The following is a 25,723-nucleotide window of genomic DNA, read 5'->3' on the forward strand; positions in this document are numbered from 1 at the left end:
ACATGTACAAAGGAAGGTACAAAGGAACCCAACGTCCCTGTTTGAGCACTTTAGCTCTTACTTCTCTGATGTCAACACTGATGCCTGGGATTCACCAGCTGTAGCAGAAAATGGTAAGACAGAACAGCTCTTGGTGTTATTCTGTGACTTAGCACTGAGGACCAGATTCCATCAGGCAAGTCATGTCTCTCTCTCAAATTACTGCCATGGATCGCTGAGGCTATGCAAATATTGCTCGCCTTTACCTCTGTGAATCATCATTTTTAACTCTGACTGTAATGAAGAATAAGCACAGGGTTCATTTACAAGTGGAAGATGATCTGAGCGTCCGTTTGTCATCCGTGCCTCCGAGAATAGAGACACTGTGCTGTGAGAGACAGGCTCATTTTTCACACTTATTCAGGAAGTTATTGAGGTTTGTGATGAGTGGATCAACTGAATGTAATAAAGCCCAAAGCAAATATTTGATGAGGCAAAATAAGTAATATATTGATTGTGTTAACGTTAAACCAATTTAAAAGTATTTAAACTGATGGCCAAGAATGAATAGGTTCAATTGAATTGATCCAGTGTTTACTCTGTTCATTTTTGGAAGCTTTAAGATTTGATATTTGAAAAAAAGACACCGATTAAATTGTAGCTTGAATAATGTGTCCCTTGTTAATGTGTTATGTAATTTAATTACTATAAAGTCTACATTTCTATGAAACAGATTGGGAGCATTTTTTTAATGGATAGTTCCTACAGTGAGTACAAAATGCATCTTAAAACTGTTGTCAGTTTGAGGATTATAAGAATGTCCTTAGAAAAAGTTTGAGAACCCTTGATGCAAACATATTTTCCACCTAAGCTATGATATCGGTAGCTCCTCCAGAGCTACGCGAGTTACTCTTGGTTGCTTCACTGATTAAAGCTGCTTCAGATTGTGAGCATCCATGTCTTTATAGGTTTGTAGTTATGCCATACCATTTCAGTTTCCAGGTTATTGATGTCATATGAATTGTAAGCTAACTCTACTTTAAACATTTCCACATCTTTCTCTCTAACCTGCTGTGTTCCTTGGTCTTCATTAGGCTGTGTTTTCACTAATGTTGTCTAAAAGAAAACCTGAGGCCTCACAGAGCATCTGGAGTCACAATGAAAATCACAACGCTATGCTTTAGTAATAAGGTGGCATCTAAAAGCAATTGGTTGCACTGGGTTTTATTTAGGGTTGTCACATTAAAGAAGGCTCAATCCATCATCTTTCAGACTTTTATTTTTGAAACATTTTGAAAAGCATGGATTGTTTTTCTTCAGCTTCACATTCATGCATTACTTTGTGTTAGTCAAACATGAAATTCCAATGAAATTTGTTGATAATAGATACTTTAATAAATACATCTGCAAAGCACTGTAGAAACTGTGACTTGTCCTTGCAAAAAGTCTATTGTCTATTGTATAATTTCACAATTTCTGACATATATTCATCTAAAGACAACAGTGACAGTGCTGATTTCCAGTTTGTTTGTTTGTTTGTTTGTTTTTTTAAGGGTGAAGTAACCTACTTTGCCCCCTTTCAACTAATAGACTTAAAAATAATTCCACATTTAGCTTCATTGTTCTTAATGAATTTTGAAAATCAAACTTCGCAACAACTGTCCTCACTCTAAAGAGTTTAGATTGCTAATTTCTTTAAACACACTTCATATTTTCTTTGAACCACGTTGATGACAATGAATAAGTCTTTATCTTTGCTCACAGATCAACACCCAGTTATCAGCATCTTTTTTTTTTCTGAACATGTCATCATCACTGTTCTTATGCTTACAGTATAAAAATCAGATCATTAATGGCCTAAAAGTGTACAAGTAGTAAAACAAAAAACTCGGGACTTGCACATTTGGTTCTGAAAGTCCTTTCGATTTCCTTTAAGGGTTGTGGCATCCCAAAGAAGAGATGCTAAGAACCGGTAAAGTTTAGAAGACACCATCTTTTAATGTAACATTTCAAAAACTGTAGCATCATGTAATGCTACCTGCGTCACCAGGGTTTTGTGAAGGATAAGGTCAGTAACCCTTTTGGAGTGTTATTACCATATGAAAGAGTCTGCAACACGCAGCCTGACGCTACATAGCAACACAAGCGGCAAACCAGGCTCAGAGAGGCACTCAGAATACTGATAGAGTGGTATCTTACTGCAATTTTATTGTCAATGTCATTTCGCTCATCTTTCATAGGTATATGGTAAGAATATTAGATTTAACTTCATGCCAAGTAATGCATCAAACTAGCCCAACACTGCACCATGAATTAAATTCTGCATAAAGTAATGACACAATAATCTGGGTTGTTTAATGCACCTGTCCAATCATGTGGTAATGCTGCGTTCCTCTGCCGACTAACTTTTGTGTGTTTTAAAATATTACAAATTATATTTTTTGAGCAGTTTGATATAGATTTTCACCTGCTCTAGAAAGCTTGTTAATGCAAAATGATAAGTAAGATGTTGTAAGATGCCAACCTTTGCAGTAGTGCGCTGCATTGCACAAGTACTGTCAGTTGTAATTTGCAATTTAGTCGCAATATAGTGGCAACCGATGAAAATGTTCTTCCATTTTAAGAGTGAAGAAAACCATGATTCCAGAAGCATTTAGGTCTTAAACCCCTGCGTTCGTGATTAGGATTTCAGGGTTATGTTCCCTCTGACATTTTCTTTCACAGTTGGACTTTAATGAACATTATCACCTGTAAACCACTAGAGGGAGAGTGAGGTCTACATTCAGATTTGTCATTCTCCCTTCACAGATATTGATTTTTTTTTAACAGCAGTTTCTCAGTTCCCCATTCCTATTTCATTTCTTTTACTCATAATGATCTTCACAATCTTAGTGTCAGACCGATTCCTCTGTGTGTGCATGTGCACATCAACCCCACAACACACAAACGAGGCATTCAGTCATGTATTCTCACGCTTATAGAGCTCGACTTTCAATAGCAATAAACGTATTTATTTCAAAGGCAAAGGGAAACCACATCAATAATTTGATTGAAAATTATCAAGAAAGCGTTAGATTGTACCAGAACTGTTTATCCGACATTTTGTTTTTCAGCAATTATTATTTTTTATGTTAATTTTGTTCTAAATGCAAGTTAAATCCTAATTACCATTAGAATATTAAATGTGTTATTTCGGAAACAGGCTCCCTCAATCATTAAGTCTCTACCCTTCTCATCTTCGTCACTGGCAGTTACTAGAGTTGAGCCAAGATCAAATATTTAAATTAATACTCTGCAAAAAAAAAGAAAAAAAAAAGAGGAAGCTGCCTTTATGTGTCCTGAAAGACACATTTAAATTAGTTAAGTCCCAAAGACAAATAGGTATAGTTTATAAATGATCCTCACATTAAACCTTAAATCATAAACTGTATTTCAGTCTTGGTTTACGGTATTATAAGATCCTCGAGGGATGTCCTGGAGGTCAAGAGAGTATGACATGTGAGAGAACTGAGGCCCAAACAACTACACACACTAATACAAATGCTAACTTCATGACATATATTTCTAGTTTGAATTCTAGTGAAGGTCAGCACTAATGGTGCACTAATAGTGCTTTACTAATGGAAAAAGAGAAAATTGATGAGTTTTCTCCATTTTCACAATTAATCTCTGGTTTTAAATGACATCTGACTATCTACGTAAACTGGCAGCCAAAATGCCCCATACTCACTCTAGAGGAGATGCGGAGATCTGCAGCTCAGGTGGGGTAATGTGCAGACAGAAAAACTAGCCGTCATGCACTCCACAAATCAAGCCAGAATGCAGTGGCAACAGAAAGCTAGAAGTCTTTTTTTGCAGTTTGCCATGAGCCATACAATGACACAGCAAACCAACTGAAAAAGCTGATGCAGTCAGACCAATACTAAACTTTTTAGTCTACATATGAAATGGTGTGAATAGCTGGTCACATCCTGAACACAAGCAGTGGCCATTCTTGTTTTTTTTTTGTTGTTTTTTTTTCCCCCACCAGAAAGAGATAAGCTGGTCATTAGCAAAAGACTTGAGACTCAGGCAACCTTCCAGCAGCAGCACAGCTCAAAGCAAACAGATAAACTGAATAGTTTGGAAGATATTCACTGCTTATGGTGCGTTCACACCAAACGCATTACGCGCGTCAAAAACGCGCGTGGAGGGCTCGTCAGACGCGTCAGCTCCAGCCGTTATTTTCCGTTGGACTCGTTGGGCGCTTTTGACGCGTCAAAAACTCAAAACGGTTCAAACGGTTCAAGTCACGCCGCGCTAAGCTACTCGAAACGCGCCGCAACGTCCCTCAACGCGCCTCCACATAGACTTTGAATGTAAACCAGACGCGCCTGACGCTCAAAACGCGTTTGGTGTGAATTTGACATAATCAAACTGCAGCTCGAAATACAAATGAGAATCTGTGACGAGATGAAATTGCTGCTGACAGATACAATCTGATTGTGTATGCTTGAGTGGTTCTACAAAGATGAATGAGCAAACAAAATCATTACATAGATAAGGATTAGTAGAATCCTGTATAAAACTTGCATGACAAATTAAAGCGAAACAAGCTGAATTCAGTGATTTATCTCAGGGGGACACATACAATATGTATTTTTTTTAAAGTAAAACACATTGAAAATTGTGACATTTCTGTTTTAGTTAACAGTAAAATCCCAATAAAATACATTTAATATATGATAGTAACTTGCCAAAATGAGAAACAGTGCAATTATGGCCTTGTAAGTGACTGCATAGTCAAATCCACATGATATATCAATCTATTCTGTCAAAAAATATAAGAAAGAGATGCTTCAGAAAAATAAAACCATATTTTAAATGTTTTGAGTCAACACTATTCTGAAACCTCTTCAGTTATTCTCTGGCAGTGCACTGGCTGCAACCCTGAAAGTGAGACCTCTAGAGTGAAGAGGAAGAGTGTGAGGAAGGACACTCCCTTTGGTCAGAGTGTTTGAGGTTTCTGACTATGTCCTGCACAGCTCTTCTGCTTGTGGTTTTGCTTGACTAATATACTTAATTCTGTGGAACACACGACACCTAATGCAGACCCCTGCAGCATACTTCAAATAGGTTACAAACTTAACTACAATTGGATATGGAGTTAAGTTTAATATGCCTAGTAAGACTATTTACATCATATTAGAATATAAAGTTAATCTTTTATGGGTGGAAAGTGTTGATTTAAATCTGGTCAGTGCAACCAACTTATGTGGTTGCATTGTTATTTTTGTTTCTTTGCTGCTTTTACATAAATGCATCACTACCATAATTATGATTTACATAGTGAAATGAGTAACCATGTTTCCAGGTGTATGAAGATGACCAAAACAAAAACGTGTTGCAGTGTTGATGATGACGATAAGAGTCCCTAGCCACGCTGTTTACACAGATCTTTGTGTGTCTGGGTGTGTGGGAAACAAACCCACAGAGTCAGATGGAGGCGGTGGCCCCTCCTTACCTCGCTCCTCCCCTCTGCTGACATGGGTATACCTGTATGTGTCAGTGTGTCAAACTGTGTGTACAAGTTTAACAGGCTGTGAAAGCCAAAGAGCAAGCAGTGTTGCAGGCAAGCCGTTGACTGGTCAAGTGGGAAAGTGGAAAACGACCAGCCCCAAAGAGGCAGGTGGGAGAGAATAGGAGGAAAGAGAGAGAGAGAGAGAGAGAGAGAGAAAAGAAAGCAAATAGAGTGAAGACCAGAGAAGAAGGGAGGTAAAGAGATTGGGTCAGATAGAGACAAAGTGCAAGTGCACAGAGTATAGAGAGGAGGAGAGACTGACAGCAGAGCATTTCCCAAAGGAAGGAGGCTGAGAGCAAGAGGCTGAGAAGGCCAGACTGACAAAATGCTGAGGAGGAGAAGAAGTGCCACATTCAGTGGATTTGGATGGTAAGTTGTTGCCTTTATGTTTCATGCTGTTCATGTGTAAGCTCGCAGCTGTTCTATACTCACTTTTAAAAGATACACATTGTTCCAATCTGCGGTGGCTGGTGTTGGTGTGCAGCTCTGGGTGGTGCACAGATGTAAACTTATCTCATGAAAAGGAAGGATGGGTGGAGGGCTGTGTCACTATGTGCCTAAGTCACACCTCTAACACTTTGTCCTGTTGTTTGTCAGCCTGCTTGTGTTTCTGTGAGAATGTACTGCTGTTTCACTCTGTGCTGTCTCCGCTTAGGGAGGGATTACAGCAGTCAACAGGCTGCTTTGTCTGACTGCTGTCTGTTGTTGCTGCTGCTGCTGTCCTGCCAGGACACTCAGCTCTCTTAATGTTCTCCTGCCTAAGTGAAGCTCCCATAATGCAGCACCATGGAAGCTGCCAGGAAGCCCATTTTAGGGCTTTATAGGCTCACACTGTTGGATGGAGTGGGTTGTTGTGCCGTTTCCCTTGTTGGAAGTCCCTTTGGACTGCGACACGTTGCTTCAGAGCACTTTAGCCCCCCCCACCCCCAACGCCACAACAACCCACATCTAGGCCAAAACAGTGTATCCCGCATGACGGGCTGCAGTAACCTGTGTTAGATAGAGGTGGGGGTCACATTACATGTGGCAGAGGTAATTACAGACTATTGTGTTTGGAGATATCAAAACAAAACAAACTCGCAAGACATTGCAGAGATTAATAGAATATTTCTGCTGAGATGGATAACAGATGTCAGTTATTAGTTAGAACCAATGCGAGTTAAAAACAAAATGATTTCTTAGATAAATATTTAAGAAACTATGAAAATAGTTGACAGAAATGTTCTTTCGTGAGTCCATAGTTTTTGTGAGGATTTTTTTTTTTTTTTTTTTAATTCTGGAATAGCCCTATGTACCAGTGCTGAATCCCACCCAATTAAAACAAACAAAACTGTATCCACAGACTTACAATTTCATGATGATAATACTGTAACTGACAGTAAATATTACTGTGTTATTAAATGGTGTTAATTCTTCCAGTTCAGATCCACTCTTCTGCATCAATTAAAGTATCACCTACGAAAATAAACTTTCAAGTTCATAAAAAAGTGAGAATAACCCAGTTTGTTTAACAGTTAAGATAATGCTGTCTGTGTTTCAAGAAGACCTGTTTCAATTTATTTGTGAGAACTTTTCACATAACATTCAACTAGCTCTGTGGAAGGAAAATTTGAATTCATCCCAAATTTGCATGACCAATGACTGGATCTCTTTCTTGCATTGAACTACAAACATTTGAGGACAAATTGTTTTGCCTGCTCTGCCTTATATACACGTAACTTACAAATGGCTATTAAAATCTCCAAAATCAGCCTTTGAGAATTTGTATTTTTAATTGTAGTTCACTACTGTAATAGATTGTCTAGAAACAGAATTACATCACAAATATAACTGGATTATTCCCAAATATTTAAAACAAAGTGAACATGAGTAATCGGAAGATTATATTAAGAAATATTCATGCAGAACTGGACCCAATCTTCTTCTGACAGGTGGCAAGAAATTGACTGAAACTTACTAAGTTGTAAAGAGACTGACAAAAACAAGCTTCACTGAAAAGGAAACAAAGAACATAACTCACAAATTACAAGAAAACTACGTAAATCTGCAACTGTAGCTTCACCAGACGGGTCTTTATTATTTTCAACAAACGGTGGTTTTTCATTGTGACTTTCATCTTCTGTGAGGAAGACCTACAGGTGAAGGATAAATGAAAGCGCCAACAGCCTATAGAAAGTAGCCTCCGGATGTAATTGTTCTGTTTTTCCACATACCATTACCATTTACCATTAAACCATTTAAATATCATCAATCTACAAGAGTCTTTCAAAAAATATTTATATATCTTGATTTTTTTCACATTTTGTCAAAACCCCAATCTTTAAACATAGTCATAAAAAAGAGGGAAAATAATACATGATTTTGCAATTATTTTGAAATAAAATCCAAAAAGTGGAGCACGTATTTTGTAACTGCCTCCCTGAGTCAATATTGTGTTGACTCACCTATTGTTCTCTGCTTCTCTTGGTTGACATCTTTTCCCATTCTTTTTTTATGAATTAGCAGAATCTGAATCAGATTGAATGGGAAGAGTTTTTGTCTTCTAATTTTGGACATTGTTGGAGCCTTTCTAACACATAAATAAGCTTTGATGTGACAAAGTTAATGTGCAGGGTTACTCTCTCCACTCAAAGTTTCACTACTTCCATATCTGACCAAAGAATCTTCTTTCACATACTTAGTTCATGGAAACCCACATATATGGCACTCTTTAAATAAACAACTTCCTTTTTGTTTCACTAAAGGCAAGACTTGTAGAGTGTATGACTAATAATTGTCCTACTTACAGGATGCTGTGCATCTCTGCAGCTCCTCCAGAGTTATCATGACTTTCTTGATTGTTTCTCTAATTAATGCTCTGCTAGCCCCATCTATCAGATTACATGCCCGGGCATATATTTATAGGTGTGAAGTTGCATGATACTCTTTACATTTTTAGATAAGGGACTGAACTGATAATATCCCAAGTTGTGAGATGCTCAAAACTTGGGATATTGTCTGAAAATAACCCTCCATCATCGGGTTTCTATGGAGATTAACATGAATACGTATCGTTTCTGTTTAGGAGTTGATTGTAGTGGATTTTATTTACGAGTATTGGAGCAAACAGAACTCAAAACAAACACACGCAACACTTCAGATTTCTATATGTAAAATAATGTAGGCTTTTCCTTCCACCTTCCAATTTTGCAAAAAAAAAAAAAAAACTGAGAAGTTGTAATGTGTTGTGAAAAACTCAAGAGATGTAAATATCTTTGCAAAACAGTGTATGTGGCATGCAAAGCACTAGTAAGGACAAACATTAATTTGTCTCAGAACCGTTAGCTTAGCCTCCTAGGTCCTGTGTCACTATATTTGGAACCTTGTTCAGAAAATAAAATTAACAACTGGGGCATCTTGACGTCACTGCTGCCGAATCTGAAGCAGAAGAACATTTTAACATGTAGTTAATGTAAATGTTTGACCTAATCTTAAACTACAAGTTTCATTAACTGTCCTGCTAGCTACAGCTAAGAGTAAACGTATTTCCCTGAGATTTGAATATATGATAATAAAAAGAGTTATTATGTTGGTAACCAACCTCGCTTAGTGTATATCGGCTTTGTATGACTCTTTGTTGATGTCACGGCGATGCATCACCATCTGTGATATCCCAGCGCGCTGGAAGATATTCAAATTATATTTAAAGCTAGCAGCTACAGCTGTAAACATAGCATGCTTTGTGTGTTTACATGGTTACCTACAACTGGCATTAAGAGCTCTGTAGAGCATTTATTCTGAGTTTGTCACTCAGAACAGTTTGCTCTCCAGATTAATGGAATGATGGGAACATAAGAGAGGGATCCAAAAACACATGAATGGTAAAAAGAAAACAACAACTTTAATGTCTACCCTCACCATCTTTTTACCAGAAAGCTGCAAGTGAACCTAAACGTGAAAATAGACTCTTGATTTTCCATGTTTATGGTATGAACACCATGTATTGAAACAAGAACAAGGCCCCTATAAACTCCAAGAGCGTTCGAAACCGGTCCGAGCAGATTGGAGAGAAATAACCTTGTTATGCGAAGCCAACTCTGCTTTCTGCCTCTGGTTTTATCAAAAATATTCTCTACGGTGGTTGTGCTTCAGGCTTTGCTGCACCTTTGAAAATTAGTGCATTCATTTTCACCTTTTGTGACCTGCTTAGTGTGGCTGCGGTGCAATACTTGTAAGTCATGTAAATTTATACGGCCTGTCATGTGCTCCAGAGAAGAGCCACATCAATTAAGATAAGATATGCTGCGGTTTAAAGGGGCCCCATGGAAATGAGGTTCTAAATCTAGGTCCTCATATTTCTTTGTTTCACTCAAGATAAAATATGAGCTAATATTTTATAACTGGTCCCTTGAGAAATTAGTAATATTTCCTTTTTGTTTTTGTGTGTCTGCCTTTTTTTCTTTTCTCTCACTTCTTCTCCAGGATTGACAAGTCCACTTTGTCTGCACTGAAAGGACGGTAAGTTCTTTCCTCATATTCTGATTGCAGGAATTCCTCAATGCTTAAGATTTCTATGTTTGATATTCCAATATTTGTCTGCCACATATAGATGCATAGTAGATGTAAAGCGCTTCTGGGGAAAATTACTGGAAAGCACTGATGTATAACAGCTCACCAACCTTCTGACCAAACTGCAGTAACTAACAAGCTTTTCCATCTTTCCTTCCATTTCACACTTTCAGCATTCTGACAAAATTCTCATCATACTGTTTAGTGTTGTGTCTTTTACTCAAACAACCCACAAGAAAAGACATCTTGAAATCAATATACACATCCTACTCACAAGATTGCGCTCAATCTTGTGAGTAGGATGCATTCTCAGTCTCGCATCAGTGAAGAATTAACTACCCGCTTTCCTTCCCTCTTTCCCTCCCCACTTTTGAATTTAGAGCGTGTGTCGAGTAAAAGTCACGTCTATTTTGCCCTTATCGGGCACAGAGAGAACTTCAGCAGACTTACGACACTTTTTTCCTAAATGTTCCATCAGTTGGAATGAAAGGTGTTTTTCTGGCAATCACTGTCACCCCAAGACACTCGTTGCTGTGACAGTGTTCGGTCGCGTTCTCGGCTCAAACGCTGCCGAAGCCGACCGAGGACGATGTCGGTTTCTCTGGATCTCTTCTGGTTGTTGCGGTTTACTCCCACATGCATGCTGCATGGGTGTTGCACTGTGGCCACCCACGGCTACCAAAATAGAAATTCACCCACAGGGTCTGACAAAGTCTCATTTAACATAATGGAGCTGCAAAAACAGTTTTATATAACTGGCCTTATTTGTTAGCTGCTGGGCAGTGTGAATTATGTTTGGTTCTTGCAGGAGTCTGATTCTGTGACCTCGCTCAGATGACAAACAGATGGCTCTTGTACTTCGCCTCAACTGAACTGAGTTCATGACATCATTTAACTAACATTTCTTAACAGATAAGATTGTTTGGTTGGCTTGTGGTTCACAAATAGGAAAGGTTGAGTAAAGGTGAGCATTCAGACAACCGTATGATTCTTTGCATGAAGTTCAGGAGGACTCCTGTTTGAGAGCAGCCCCTGTTTGTTAAGGCAAACCTCTCTCAGGCCCTGATGAAGGAGGTTACCCTAGTGAAGAGAGGCAAGGGGCTTTTGTGTGAATTTCTGTGGATGGTTTTGTATTAACCCACACAGAAAAACTCCTCTGCCCAAGGAACAACACAACTTTCCTAACCATCCTTCACTACGTTAACATTCAAACCTTTCATGTTTTGTCTGCATTCTACAGACGTCATCCTATCCTCTCCTGTAGTCGCAGTGGAATTGTAGCTATTGTGACATGGCTGTAAAATAAGATGTAGCTTCTCAGCAGAACGTCCTAATTTCTACGCAGGTACCTCCACATTTCTGGGACATGTGAGGGGAATTCACCTTGTTTTGACAAAGGAATATGTTTCTGGAACCAAAATTAAATTAACAAAGGATCTTTTATTTTCTTAGGCAAACCAAATATTTTCTTTAAGATTTTCTTATACAACACAATTCTACTCCAGTATTTATTGAAGGACCCAGGGTCCTAGCTACTCAAGCATTGTTTCAGTGCTTCCACAGTAATTGGTACTCAACATGTATTGACAACAACAAGATAAAAAAAAAAAAATCAAGAACAAAATAAAAGTTTTTTTTTTATTTCCTCATGATCTGTAGACGTATTTCTACTTTTAAAAGGTAAAGATCTTATTGTTGCCATGGCTGCTGGAAGTCATCAGTCAACGTCGATCTCTTTAATAATCCAGAACATGCCTATGGGACACTATTAAAATGCTGCACTGAGCCTCCAAATCCCTCAAGGACGACAGCCCTGAAAACAGCACATTAGGCACAGCTGCGTTTCTAAACAGAAACCAAACAGGTTCCTGGTTGGTGTGGAACCCCGAGCAGAACTCGTTTGTCCTCCATGTCCACAGAACTGGGCCTCGGTGTCTCCCCACCCGGCCCAGGTGCCTGACCTGGAGTGGCTCTGAATATGAATGAGTGAGTCGTGACTCCTGCTTGAGCTGCTGCTCTGAGTGTGAGTGAGTGGTCCAGATGTTTGATCCAGGTAAAAATAAAAAAAAAAAAAAAAAAAAAAAAGCACAGAGGAGAGCACTGTGGTGAAAAGACAGGCTCAAAAGGATATGAACAGACATAAGGTGGCGTGCAAATCTGTAATCTGCAAAATTCTTCATTGTTCAACAAAGATTTTAAATATTGAAAATGTGTTTTTGATTTGGGTTTTGTAAAACAAAGCACATTCCGTCATTAAAGCCCTTTTGCTCCATTACTCTGGTAAACTGAGGAGAGTTTTTCAGCTGAAATAAACTCCAAGCTTCAGTCTGCTGTTGGTTTGCTTAACTCTTAATGAAAAATGAACAAGGAGAAATCCACAGGGGGTAAAGCCCACACAGACAGAGAAGAGGAGGGTGGGGATTAAAAAAAGAAAGGTGAACTAGGGGGCACAGTGGAAGGCCAGGGGAACACAGACATCAGATGGATTGCTCACTTAAAGGTCTCCTGGTTTTATCTTGTTCTTTTTTGCTTGCTTTGTCCTTCCCTGTGTGTTTTCTCCTCCTCTCTTGCTCTCTGTTCTGCCTCAGTTCTCCAGCTGTCTGCACTCCCCTCTGTCATTAATCCCTCTGCTCTCTCCGCCACTGGACACACAACACCTCATTAATACCTGTATAATCAAACCGGTGGATCCGTGCGGTCTGAGCATGTGTCTGTGCGTGTGTGTGCACAAACACATGCATCTGATTTGTCTTGGAGTGGCGGTGGGGATGAATATTAAGAGTAGATGAACAGGGGCTGTAGAGGAGAGAGGAAAGAGGTCAGCTTCCTAGCATTTAGAGACGATGCCGCGCAAACTGTGGTGAGTACAGCTGCCTGCTGCTTCTTTTAAGTAAAGTTTGAAAAGTACCTTTAAACTATATTATTATTCCTATTGTCCGAGCTATAGTGGTTAAAGTGATATGAGTGGTGGAGGTGTGTCATATGATCTGAACTCATACTGTTAGTACTTTGCTTTTTCTATTATCCGCAGCTCAAGTGAGCAAATATAGAAAGGCAAGTGATCCTGAGAGGTGGTCTAGTTAGAAATGACATGGCTGTAAAGATTAGCATCTTTCTGAGCTTCTTCAGTGATATGAAGGGGTTAACGGAAATATCAACAGTAGGATAAAACAGAAAATGTCGTGCTTCAGTCATGCTCTATGCAGGTGTTGACAGTGGTCGTTTAACTGAATTTATTGGCTTTTATGAGGAAAATACGTAAAATGACTTTGTGGGTTTCTTTGAAGTTTTGTTGGTGCAGCTCCATTTTACAACTTTTATACAGTTTTTCAAGGCTGTAACCTAGAAAGGCATAAAAAAGCATTATATTTAGTTTTTTCCTGCCCATCCTACTGTCATTGTTTGTATTCATTGAAAGGTAACGTTCACCGAATACATTACCTTTCACCGTTTGTTTTAAACTTTACTTTTACATAACTGACACCTAACATGACTAAAGTCATATTTTCCATGTGAGTTTGAATAAATTTACTTTTGAGATTACAGCAGAGCCCTGCAGTTCAGTATTTACGGATTCATGTATTCACGGATTTTTCTCTGAAACATAACTTAAACATTATTTATGGAAAACTTGGCTATTTGCCATTTTCCTCTAAGTGTTCAAAAGAAAACGCAGCTGTGGAAGCTGAAATATTTTTTTGCACAATTAAAATTTAAATCCTATTGGCTGGCATTTGCAAAGCAGCCAGTCAAGGAGTGGCATTCTTTTTTTTACCTGGCACACATTTGGTGTTTGAACAAATGATATAGACCAGGGGTGCCCAAGTCCAGTCCTCAAGAGCCACCATCCTGCAACTTTCAGATGCATCCCTGCTTCAACACACCTGAATCAAATCAATGGCTCGTTATCAGGCCTCTGTAGAGCTGATCCCGGTCTGTTGGAGTAAGGATACTTCTAAAACTTGCAGGATGGTAGCTCTCAAGGACTGGACTTGGGCACCCCTGATATAGACAGTTATGAGCATTTTGGAGGGGGTCTCAGTGTTCTTGGATTTTATCATGGGTGGCTGTTGCTCATAATGGGATCCACTGTACCAAAAGGCTGTCAACGTTTCCAAATCCACAAGGACCCATGACAGAGATTAAAAACTTAAAAGGATAAAATAGAGCACCTTCACTATATTATTCATGTCTTACAGAGAAAGGAGTAAACTGCATGTTTCAACTTTTCATCAACAGATGCTTTTCACATCTTTTGTGCCTGTTTTAATTAGATTTTTTTTCTTTAACTTTCACAGACTCTCACTAAATAGCTTACTGTGATTTGTGTCTTCTTCAATCAGTAATAAAGTCTACACAAACGTTGTTTGTCATTGTCTGTTAAAAGATCTGAGTTTTGGTTTTCTGACTTTTATCAAGACGTTTGGTGTTTCAATGGTCAGGGCCTGTTTAGCTAAATAAATAATGATCTTCTTATGGTCACCAGCTAATATATCTGTGGGTCTCTGATAACTTACTTGCTTCATTTTCAATCTGGTCCACTGGTCTGCTTGGACACTATGTCCTCTTTCTACATTCATCTATGCTAATAACAGAGTCTGCAGCCAGCTGTTGCTAATGAAACACTGATTCTCTCCAATTACTTTTTCCAACCGCCTCTGTCCTGAGATCAAACAGAGCAGCTGTTCACATCTGAGACGTGTCACAATCACAGAACACGATGAACACATGAACATGTTTCTTCTGCAAAAGGTTCAGACTGACTGGCTGATGTGTGGTCAAAATAAGGGAAAATATTAAATTGGGTCATTTTTATTGTTTAATATTATAAAAAGTGTCTTGTTCTAAAAAAAAAAAAAATCCCCTTTCTTTTAGTTTTGTCCAGGCAAGTTTTTGGGGGGCAGGTGTAAATGTTATCTGATGGCCCCATCATGGAAAAGAGCAAATGGGCTGCTTCTATTTCTGGAGCCTGGCATTTACTCTATCACCTTGTGTGACTTCTATATTGCAGGCAGCTATGGTGAGTTGTGACCAAAGAACAAACATGAGCCTGAACGTCTGGCTGGGATATTTACTTTAGGTGGGAGCTTATTAAAACTCGAGGCCTTGGTCTGCAGCACAGAGGAAAAGAAGCAGTGATTAGTTACATGGACGCTGTTTGCAGGCTTAATGAGCTGTCGTCTGTATTGCGCTCTGCGTATTGGATGCGATTGTTAATGTAGTGTACACAGTTACATCCAGCTGCCTAATCTAATATAGGCCTGCAGTCAGAGGCAGAGATAAAGGCGAGGAGCAGTAATGAAGGACAGAAGTTCAGTTAGGTTTTTATCTAATACACATTCGCCCCGGGTGAGTATCGCTCTCAGCTGGGGTTAATTACAGGAACACTGGGCTTAATGTATCCACGACACACACACACACAGAGCATCTGCTGGATCAGACTCCACTTGTTGAAACAGTGCAGTCTGAATTTTCTCCGCTCTGTGTGTCTCGGAGAGATTGTGGGGAAATGATACATAAAGCGTGACCGCAAGGTTTCGGACGTGTTTGTAGAAGTATGAAGTGGGAAGTGGTAGAACTCCACCCATCCTTCAGAGCTCAGGGGAGGACGTTGCACTTCCTGTTGTCAAGTACCTTCACTTCCAGTTTTAGTACATCACAAAGAATGACACATTTTCCAAAAAGTGACCTTTCAAATTGTAGGATAAGTTGCTTCCAGCTGAAATATTGTCTGATTCCAAGACCGTATTCAAGCAAAACGCCTTGTTAGTCGTCAGTAAATGTCTTTCATGTTAACATACTTCTCAGTTTATTTTCTCGCATGTCTCAACAAGTCCAGAAGTGAGATTTTTTTTTTTTTTACATTTAAATATTTTGTCTCACTTCTCTTTGCTGTGACCACAAGAGGGGGTAAAGTGCATGTGTTTGTTTTGCTTTGACTGATGGCGGGACAGTAACCAAAAAAATCAGTGCTCTTCAATAAAAGCAAGTCCAATGAGACAAAAAAGCCACTAGAGGGCGCAATTTCTCCATGGTCACAACTGCTGAAACAGCATACAAGAGCAGGAGGAGCAGTCCCACCTGTTAACAAGCAGCCAGTTGTTAATAAATGTGGAGAAATGTATGGGGAATATGAGTAACAGATACTGAAGAGAGAAAAATACAGTTTTATAAAAAAACATATAAATTGTGTATGCTAATCTAAAAATAAATAACAAAACAAAGTGACAGCTGGACTTGTATATATATATATATATATATATATATATATTTTTAAAATTTATTCTACACAACTAAAATACAAACAAACAAAGAAAAAGTTCAATATCCTTGATGTTGTTGATGGACATTTACCCCAGCAAGTTCACAGACCTATAAGTTGCCCGTATGAAACAAGATCTCTGTGTTTTCCCTGCCATACCCTAGTACGGCAAACTACAGGGAGCCACGGCTGTTGCCATGGTAGCAAGAGCTGATGATCACCTGAGGGACGGTCCAGCATGGTTCATTACCATGGTGACTGGTTGTCTCACCTCGTGGCCACATTTCATTGCCAGTGCATCCAAACATAACAAGCGGAAGGAGAATCTGACTTGCGGCCCTTGTGGTTACAGAATGCATGAGTGTTTGGGTGACGCAGGAGAAAAAAAAATGAAACGTGCATCATACAAATGTCCATTTTTGGTCTTAACCTATGCAATTACAAAACAATCCTTGGTGATGACCAAGCAAAGATGAGAAGCCGTGCTCAGATAAAGGTGAAATCCGATTCAAGTCAGTGAACTATTAGTAGTTCCGGCTTTTATTTTTAGTTTTTCTTTATTTACAACCATCTTGAGGCCAGCTTGAAGGGGTCGTTGTTGGCTCCATATTATGTGCTTCAATCTCCACCGTGCCATGTTTGTCTGATGTTTTACCAAAAGCAGCATGAGATAGCATCAGAAGTGTATCTTGTAAACAGAAGAGCACTTATCATGGCACCAACACAAACACCAGGAAGTTTTAGCCGCATCATTGTCTAAACTGGCTACAGCGGGCAAAATGGCTGCTGGCTGGATGGGGAAATCAAATTACGAGAGCAGTGAGAGTAAAGCAATACAATAATGTTAGTCTGATCCTGTCTGGATTTGCTGGAGGGAGCTGAGATTGGTAGTTATACCTTTAATGAAATTTGATTAAAAGGTCACATAAGCCCTTAGACAAAAGAAGATTTAAAAAAACTTCAGAAACTGACTTTTCAAAAAGAAATAGTGGTACTTACATGACTAACTTTATGTAGTGCTCTGCTTTAGATGGACATAAGGGTTCCTCCCGTTTCAGCATTGTAACAAAGGCAAAGCTGTTAACTTGGAGTTACAAGACACTCTGATGATACCGTCTCTGTCCCTATAATAACCTTTATAACCAACATTTATGCTCAGGCACACCTAGGAGCAATGTTGGAGCTGTCAAAGTCTGTAACATGCATGTTTTTGGACTGAGTGAAAGATGTAGGAGCCCTTAGAGGACCCATTCATGCACAGGCAACACATGCAGAAAGCAGCAGTCGGGATTTAAACCTAGATCAACACGTTAGGCTCAGGTCAGCATTTTTTACTTTTTGTTCTGAGCATATGACTCATTAATAATATTATGTGGCAAATGCTTATTATCAATAATTATTTTTCCTTAAACTCAACACTTTGCCCAACACACACAGCTTTCTCTGTATATTTCAGCACAGGCAAAGAGCAGGTCACATGATGGGAACTGCAGCAGCCAATTCAGTCGTTGTTTGTGAATGCCATTGTGACTAATCATATGAATCAGATCAACAAAGCAGATGTAAGGCTCTCTGGGAGCTCAGCAGACATGATCAAAAAGCAGACCAACTGCAGATTTCAGGAAATCTGAAGAAATTTATTTGAAAAAAATAATTTGATCTGGAGTCCAACAGATCAGACTGAGTTCTCCCTACCTATAAGTTAAAGGGAAAATCCAGATAAGCCTGCAGATTGACTTTTAACAATGATCCAGTGTTTCTGTTAGTCTATGACCAAGAGAAATAAACTAAAACATTCAGACTCTTCTCCCTCTGCGCCTTGAAAATTGATGTCCAGCAGTGCATCTGCAAGGACTCTGCTTGATTAAAGCAAGTCTTGTTACTCTAAAGTCCCCCCTGACGACCAGATGCCTCTTAGCTTTTGACAAATATTTACTTCTTGCCATTTCCCTGACACCACACACAAACACACGCAGTCAGACACACACTTAGACACACAGAGTAGCTGATAAGCACACCATCTGGCCTGAGTGCTGGCTGTTAAGGGCTCATAAAACCGATCCTCACCTATTCAGAGGGAGAGGGCTCCATGAGAGGCAAGACGAGTAAACAGCAAGCACACCAACCCACTCCTGCTTCTGCATACACGCAAACACTTGTGCACCATTCCCTCCCACGTCCAGGTTCTCCATTTGATGGGGGGGGGGATGTAGGAGGTGAGAAGATCTGAGGATGTACCTATCCTAGCTCTGTGAATTTCTTCATAACTGCTGCCTTCGCTGACTTTCTTTGAGGAAAAAGACGCAGAGAAATTCTGCTGACTCACAAGCTGACCCAAGGGCTACTTCTCCCGCACATGGGCAGCTCTGTGAAACACATAAGCACTGGATTTATGATCTAAACAATATATTCCTCCAAACAGAGGAATTCAGGTACTCCCGCATTACATTTTTGTTTGCAAGCAGCAATGTAGTTACGTAAGCCCAATTATTAATGCATGTTTGGAGACAGATTTCGATCTGTCTTTCTTCACTTCTCCATGTTGTCAGCCTCTGACTGTCTCCTTGCCAACACTAACAGGAAGTGTTGCATTTGGAAACCATCTTAGGAGGAGGTTTGAAGGCGAGCTTCTTGATTGCTTCTGCAGCAGATTTGTACTCAGAAACACTTGACAATAACTAACTGCAAATTACGGTCTGTCTCTTCAGCTTTCGAGACCAACGTGAATGATGATGGAAAATTTAAAAGGGAGGAGCGAGCGGGCAGCGCTTTGCTTAGTGTGGTTTGAGAAAAGGCCTGGAAAACAACAGAGAAACTTCTATTCTACTTAGAGAGGGAAAAAAAAAATCTTTCTTCTCCACATTTGTATCTTTTTTCATGTGCTGTCTACCAAACCAAACAATGATACTATTTGTGTCTGCAAAGAATAAGAAAGAGCCTCACAAAAAGAAACAAAATAAAGAAATGTCTATGTAAAACTAGATGTCACCTCTGTTGAGACTAATGAGAAAGGGGTCAGAGGAACACTGCAGGAAGGGACAGAAGGGGGCTGCGAAAGATTGTCTTTCTTTCTGTCGTCTCCGTTCTGAACTGTGACCCTTGGTGGCTTAAAGCGGGCGCATTAGATTATGTGTGTGTGTGTGCGTGTGTGTGTCAGTGTCTTCTCTGTGACCCGTGAGGTCGTCATCAAACCTTCACAGCTCTTGACAGATGGTTAACAGCTGATGGCCACAACCATCCTGTGATTTTAAACTTCTCAATCCTATTATTTTCCCTTTGCTGTCAGATTACCTTCCTATCCTGGTTATTAAATCCTCTGTCCAATAACAAAACTACATTTGGGGATCCTGTTTAGTCTTGGGTTTTATGTGCTTACCCACACTTTTCCATCTCAGTGATTCATCTATTTTGCACGTACATCAGAGTCGAGGAACAGAGCCCCGTCTCGATCCGACAGAGCGCAGCCTAAACCCAATTTGCTCACAGAGGAAATGATTTATCTGCATTGGAGCAACCTGCAGCCAGCCAGAGCTCGTCCTTCGCTGTTTGGCCCTTTGCACTAGGGCTCGAGTTGATAGATCTTTGCAATTTACCCCCCTGTAAAATGAAATTATACATTGTAAGATGAATTTTAGGGCATTAGAAGAACATTAATCAGAGTGGTAGTCAAGAGGCCTATGGTAATTCTGGAGGAGCTGCAGAAATACAGAGCTCAGGTAGGAAAATGTTTCGCTGGACAACTTTTGCACCACAAAAATCAGGCTGCTATTGAAGAGTGGCTCTAAGAAAATTCATGATGGAGAAAGCCATAAGAGGTCCTGTTAGCAGTTTGCCTCTAGTCATGTAGGGGACACAGTAAACAGGAGGGAAGTGTTCAGGCTACATGCAAAATGCTATGTTTGTCACCGTGAACACAACGTTACCATGACACAGTGGTGGCAGCATCATGCAGTAGGGATGCCTTTCTTTACCAGGGGCAATGAAGCTGGTGGGAGTTAATAACAAGATGGGTGGGGCTATGTACTATAAAAGAAAACCTTTTATGAGCTGCAAAGGGCTGGAGATCAGGGCGAAGGATCATCCTTTGGAATGACAACCATAAATGTAAAGCTGGAGCTGCGTGGTGTTGGTTTAGATTAAAGCATTAGTTGGTAGCACTGTTGCCTTGCAGAAACAAGCTCCTAGATTCAAATCTAAGTCTGCAGCCTCACTGTTTTTATGCATGGGTTCTCTCCAGGTACTTTGGCTTTCTCCCACAGTCCAAAAATAATGACCGTTAGGTTAATTGGTCTCTCTAAATTCCTTTTAGCTAGGAAAGTGTTCATGATTGTTTCAATTATATGTATAAAAACTGTTACAGACATTTCAGGGTTTATAAAGAAATCCCAGCAGGAACTTCAAAAACACCTTCCTTGGAGTTACCATGGAAATATACCGCAGGTCTCCAATTTCAGTTAGCAGGAGCTCTGCTGGTTTCTGGCTGATTACACACAATGAAACCTTGTTTTTATGAAGAGACTGGCACTTGAATTAACTTTTTCTAGTGATTTTTGAGTGAGTGCGATCTGATTTTACTTTGCAGTCAGCAGGAGTGCAGGGAAATGAGTTGGTTAATTTCGCTGTGAAGCTGGGGCTGTGTAGCCTGTCAGCTGCAGCCCCTAGCTGCAGCTGCTTCTTATTTGACTATCGGACCATTATCTAGTTGAACTGAAGAACCTATAGCATTCTAAAAAATACAACTATAAAAACTGGCATAACTGATTTTATACATTCACAGAAATCAACAATACTTTTGCAGGTTAAACACCTTTAATGCAAAGTGTTCTTAGAAATCCTACCATCATCAGGCTGTGGGCCTATTCAGGTCTCAGCATTTACTTTAGGTTTATTTATTAGATTCTGTTTTTAGTTTTGTGAAGGCCCATTTTGAATGATCTTACAGCAAACCTGTGCAATCTGTTGTCCGAGGTGGGGTCCAGCACTGTGTTTGGAATATCTTTAAAATATGATGCTGAAGACGTAAAGACGACGCTTTACTCCTTTGTTGTGAAACAGTCCTCATCTCTCCCCGCCTGTGGCTTCTTTCTAGTCTTTTTAAAGCCAAATTCTGTGTATTAGGATTTGTGTTTAAGGACCTGCTTACAAGGGAGTATCCCTGTGCAGCTTTTCAGTAACCAACTGTCTGTCTGCATCAGTCAGTTTAATGAACTGAGAAAACAGGAAATTGATTATATCCTCTGTTGCAACTCATGCCATAATGGCCCCGGATTGAACAGAGGATGGAAAAAAAAGATGAAACTACAACACAAACAGAAAGAGAGTGAGTTCTGAAAAGCTTCATTTGTCAGTGTGCATTCTTTTATCGGTCAGAAATCTATTACCTGTTCCTTCAGCAAACTTTCTCTTTAAATGCAACACAAAATCCATCCATCCATCCATTTTCTGAACACCCTTGTCCCTCAGTGGGGTCGGGAGGGGTGCTGGTGCCTATCTCCAGCTAACGTTCCGGGCGAGATGCAACACAAAATAATCTCCAAAATGAATTAACTGACACCTCACTAGTGGAGCTAGACAATTACGTTGCAAATTGGCCTGAGTGTATGAAAAATAATTGTCTGATGACATTTCTGTCGCAGTGGAGAGCTAGTGAAGGACCGCGTGCTTTGTGATTAACAAAGGACTGTGATCCGACACTGTAATCAGCGCTCACAAAGGAAGAGATACATCTCCCATTCATCCTCACAATCCACTACTCATATTTCTCCTCCAGCATTTTGCACTATTTTTTTTTTGACTCGTTAGCGGCATTTATTCCTAAAGTTTTACTCCATCACCTATTATTCTGCTTTTTAATATTTTATAAATTTGGATTCTATTTGCTTGATACCTGCTGTTACCGTTACCATTTTTCTTAATGCCTTTGGAATTTATTCTTGGCCATCCTTGTTTTGTGTGTGTGTGTGTGTTAATATTTTAAGGTCTGGGTCAGCTTACCAAGCACGATGACTGCACACCTGGGCTTAGCAAGCTGTCAGAATAAAAATGAAATATTAATGTTCAGGGGATTTATTTATTTTATTGCCAGTTTTTCTTTGTAACATAGCTTAAACTTCAAAATGAATAAAGAGCATAGAAGAACAAGCTTCACGTCTTTCCAGAATCTCAGCTTGATTTAGGTTTTGTTGTTTACTTGGCCATCCTAACACATGGTTATGCTTTGATTTGGACTAGTTATTGTCAACCTGATATTCGGAATCAAAAGGTAGATCCCATCCCACCTTTGTCTTGGCAAAAAAAAAAAAAAAAAAAAAAATGTGACAAAAAACATTAAATCACGTATTTAAGCACGCTGCTTAACAGTAGGTGGCAGTCATGATCTGTTATATCAGTTAACACGTACTCCCCCCCCAACCGTAGAGGAAGACTTGCAAAAAATGCTTACGAGGGATAATTTAGCTTAGCAAAGCAAAGGTATAAATGCAAATTATATAAAATCAGAGGTTGCGTTAACCGTATATATTCCATCTTTGAGCGATTTTTTTTTTTTTCTTAAATTGTGACGGAAAAATCTGTCATTTTGACAGAACACAATACACATCCAAGACAACTTGGTGGAGAAGCGCAAACATTTTCAATTTTGCACACGGAGTGGAGGTAACCAACAACGTCACAAAGGAGTATATAAGTATTGTCTCAGACTTGGATACCACACTCAATGCTGGCCGGAAGATGACAGCTAGTTGAAGAGTTATGGGAGCTTTGGAGTGTGTCTGTGACCGGTGCTGCTGAGATTCTGTGGGATTTTCTACCAGTGAAGCTAGAAGCCTCTCGTTCAAAGAGTCTGGCTGATTTCTAATTACCACAACTGGAGAACCACGGCCACAGCAGGTGAATCATTTTTATTTCATCCAATTTTAGGTGCAATTATTTAATTTTATTGTTATTGTTTGAGCTGCAGTCACAATTTCTGTCTGTCTGTCCATCAAGAGGCCATGGAGTTATACTTTTGTTAAATGTAGATTCTTTACTGACATACAAAGGCTTTGATTTATTAAGGATGAATGCATGTTTCTTGGTCTTCAATCCCAAAGTCAGGAGAACTAAGTTCCATTTGGCGTTTAATCAACTCGGAGGACATGTTGTCATTCTCCTGACCCGAGGCAAACAAGGTGTAATTTAGAACTGCCAAGTGGCCCTAACACTTTCTAATTATCTGCAAAAGACACCCTCTTTGTGCCCTGTGTCAGGTTGACGACCTGTGCATGCTGTGTTATACCTCTCCCAGATGCATGCTGGGATTGGCTCCAGCTCCTGTCAGGCTGGAAGAATGAGTGCTCTCCAAAATGAATGGATGCACAGACACATCGTCTCCATCCTCCCAACAGTACACTCGCTCCATTAACCCATTCTCTAATTTTTACAAGGTGCTGGCTGGTGCTATTCAACACTGCTTGCATTGACTGTCTTACATTAAGTCAGTAATTTGGCTCGTAGGGACAGATGGCTGCATATTTAGGGTCCAATTGGCCTTGGACTCGGTTGTGTTTTTTCTCCAAATATAAATGCATTTGAAAAGAGATTTGGCCACTTAGTGTGAAATGTTCAACTTCTAACAGGCAATAAACAAGAGAATAAACATCGACATTTGTCCAGTGGAGCTGTTTCTTTACCGCTGAGACCATTCAGACAAAGAATACTGATGCTGCTCCAGTAGCAAAATCAAAATGGTTCAATATAAAGCAGAACACTGGCAGTATGAGCCTCTTTGGCTCATATACGATGATTTAGAGCTTTCTGCTAGTTCTGAAAGCCACCAAAGGACACTGAGGGTGTTGAGTATTAAAGGAGTATAGCTGAGAAGGTTTGCTGCGATTTATGGTAGTCAGTTACCCTTCACATGTCCTCCTGAGCCACATTTCTCTTTCCACAGCTTCTAGATAGTGAATTCAGGATTTACAACCTGATTACGACATCATTTACAGTGACAACTTGGGTCCATTGACTTGCCAAAAAGCTTTGTCTTTGCTTTGACTAGGAGAACATTGTCTCAGGACATTATTAGAGTATCTCGAGAAGCTGACTTCTTTGAATTGTTTTTTTCCCCCCCTTAAAACTGGTTAGGTTTTGAGGCTAAAACGGCATAGTTGAAACTCATCAGTCAACCAAATTTCATGGGTAACAGTATTGATGGTTCCAGTTTTAACTAGACGTAAAAGCTCCTTTTTCCTTTTTCTCCAGGTTTGTTGAGCTACAAAACCTCTGCAGACTTGCAGGTATTTGTCGTAAAGCGAAAGTGCAGGGGTCAATTATTTCTGAATCTGTGCTAGAGGTTGTAATGAGAGCTTTCAAAAACGACCCTTGGAGTAGTGTTCATTGGAGAGATCGTTTCTTATGTGCAAAGTGCGGCAGGGTCGTCTGTGTCACAGCCCCTCTTGAGACCAGACACCGCTAGTCCAGCTGATGTGCGATCTGGTGACAGAGCAGCAGTTTGTAATAGGTGTCTGGGCTGTCGAGCACAATATGAATGATTTTGTCATCAAGCTATTACCAATGTTATGGGGGCAGAGAGCCAGTCTAAGCTGAACATAAATCAATTTCCACACCTATAGCTTCAGTTAAAGGATTTTATTTATTGCTTGTGCTGTGACATGCTGAGCAGAAGTCTTTAGCACACAGTTCTGAGAAAATCATGTAGGTTATGTTCACGATGGAGGTTTTTATCCAAAGCAATTTACTAACAAGGATATAATGCAGTCATTATTAAAGCTTAGAATAAACCACTTAGAAGGAAAACCGTTGGTCAGCTTCTGTAGGAGGTAATGTAGAAATTGCCATCTTCCATTGCACAGTGTAACAGGAGTTTATATCAAGTCTTCGGAATATCAAACACACACAGAGTGATCTGTTCAAGTTCAGTTTGACTTTGATATTGCACAGTGTAACAGACTTTAGACAGGAAATTGTTGCGGCGCACTAACTTTGGGAAGGGCTATAATGTGAATTTTTAAAAAGATTTTTAAGAAAATGTTTTCACAAGTAGAAAACATTTAAAACCTTTTGCTCCAGAGAGTCTCTTGGAACTTACCCTGAGACAGACTGGCGACCTGTCCAGGGTGTATCCCGCCTCACGCCCAAAACATTCGCTGGAGATGGTCACCAGCACCCCTCTCAACCCCACTAGGGACAAGAGTGTACAGAAAATGGATGGACGGATGGATGGAAACCTACCTATCTACCTACCTACCTACCTACCTATCTACCTACCTACCTACCTACCTACCTACCTACCTACCTACCTACCAACCAACCAACCAACCACCCCCCCCCCCCCCCTTCCCCCCCCCTCCCCCCTCCCATTCCCCCCCCCCCCTCCC

General features: G+C 39.9%; 1 protein-coding gene across 7 annotated transcripts in view; it reads left to right on the forward strand.

The window, feature by feature from the left end:
- rap1gap2a (RAP1 GTPase activating protein 2a) overlaps positions 1-25,723 on the forward strand; it is a 101,509-nt gene that overhangs the window by 11,278 nt on the left and 64,508 nt on the right. For 3 of the 7 annotated variants that reach the window (XM_015015374.1, XM_015015371.1, XM_015015372.1), the window contains one exon: positions 10,001-10,036. The exons of 1 other annotated variant lie outside the window; for it this stretch is intronic. In XM_015015374.1, the coding sequence (XP_014870860.1) occupies positions 10,001-10,036 (36 nt within the window). Of the gene's footprint in view, positions 1-5,577; positions 5,909-10,000; positions 10,037-12,875; positions 12,948-23,158; positions 23,238-25,723 lie in introns of those variants that run through there. 3 more of the 7 variants (XM_015015376.1, XM_015015377.1, XM_015015380.1) reach the window with 3 other exon arrangements.

This window comes from Poecilia latipinna, unplaced genomic scaffold (assembly GCF_001443285.1).
Source record: "Poecilia latipinna isolate Pla-1442-1.1 unplaced genomic scaffold, P_latipinna-1.0 Scaffold1907, whole genome shotgun sequence".
In the NCBI taxonomy this organism is placed as follows: Eukaryota; Metazoa; Chordata; class Actinopteri; order Cyprinodontiformes; family Poeciliidae; genus Poecilia; species Poecilia latipinna.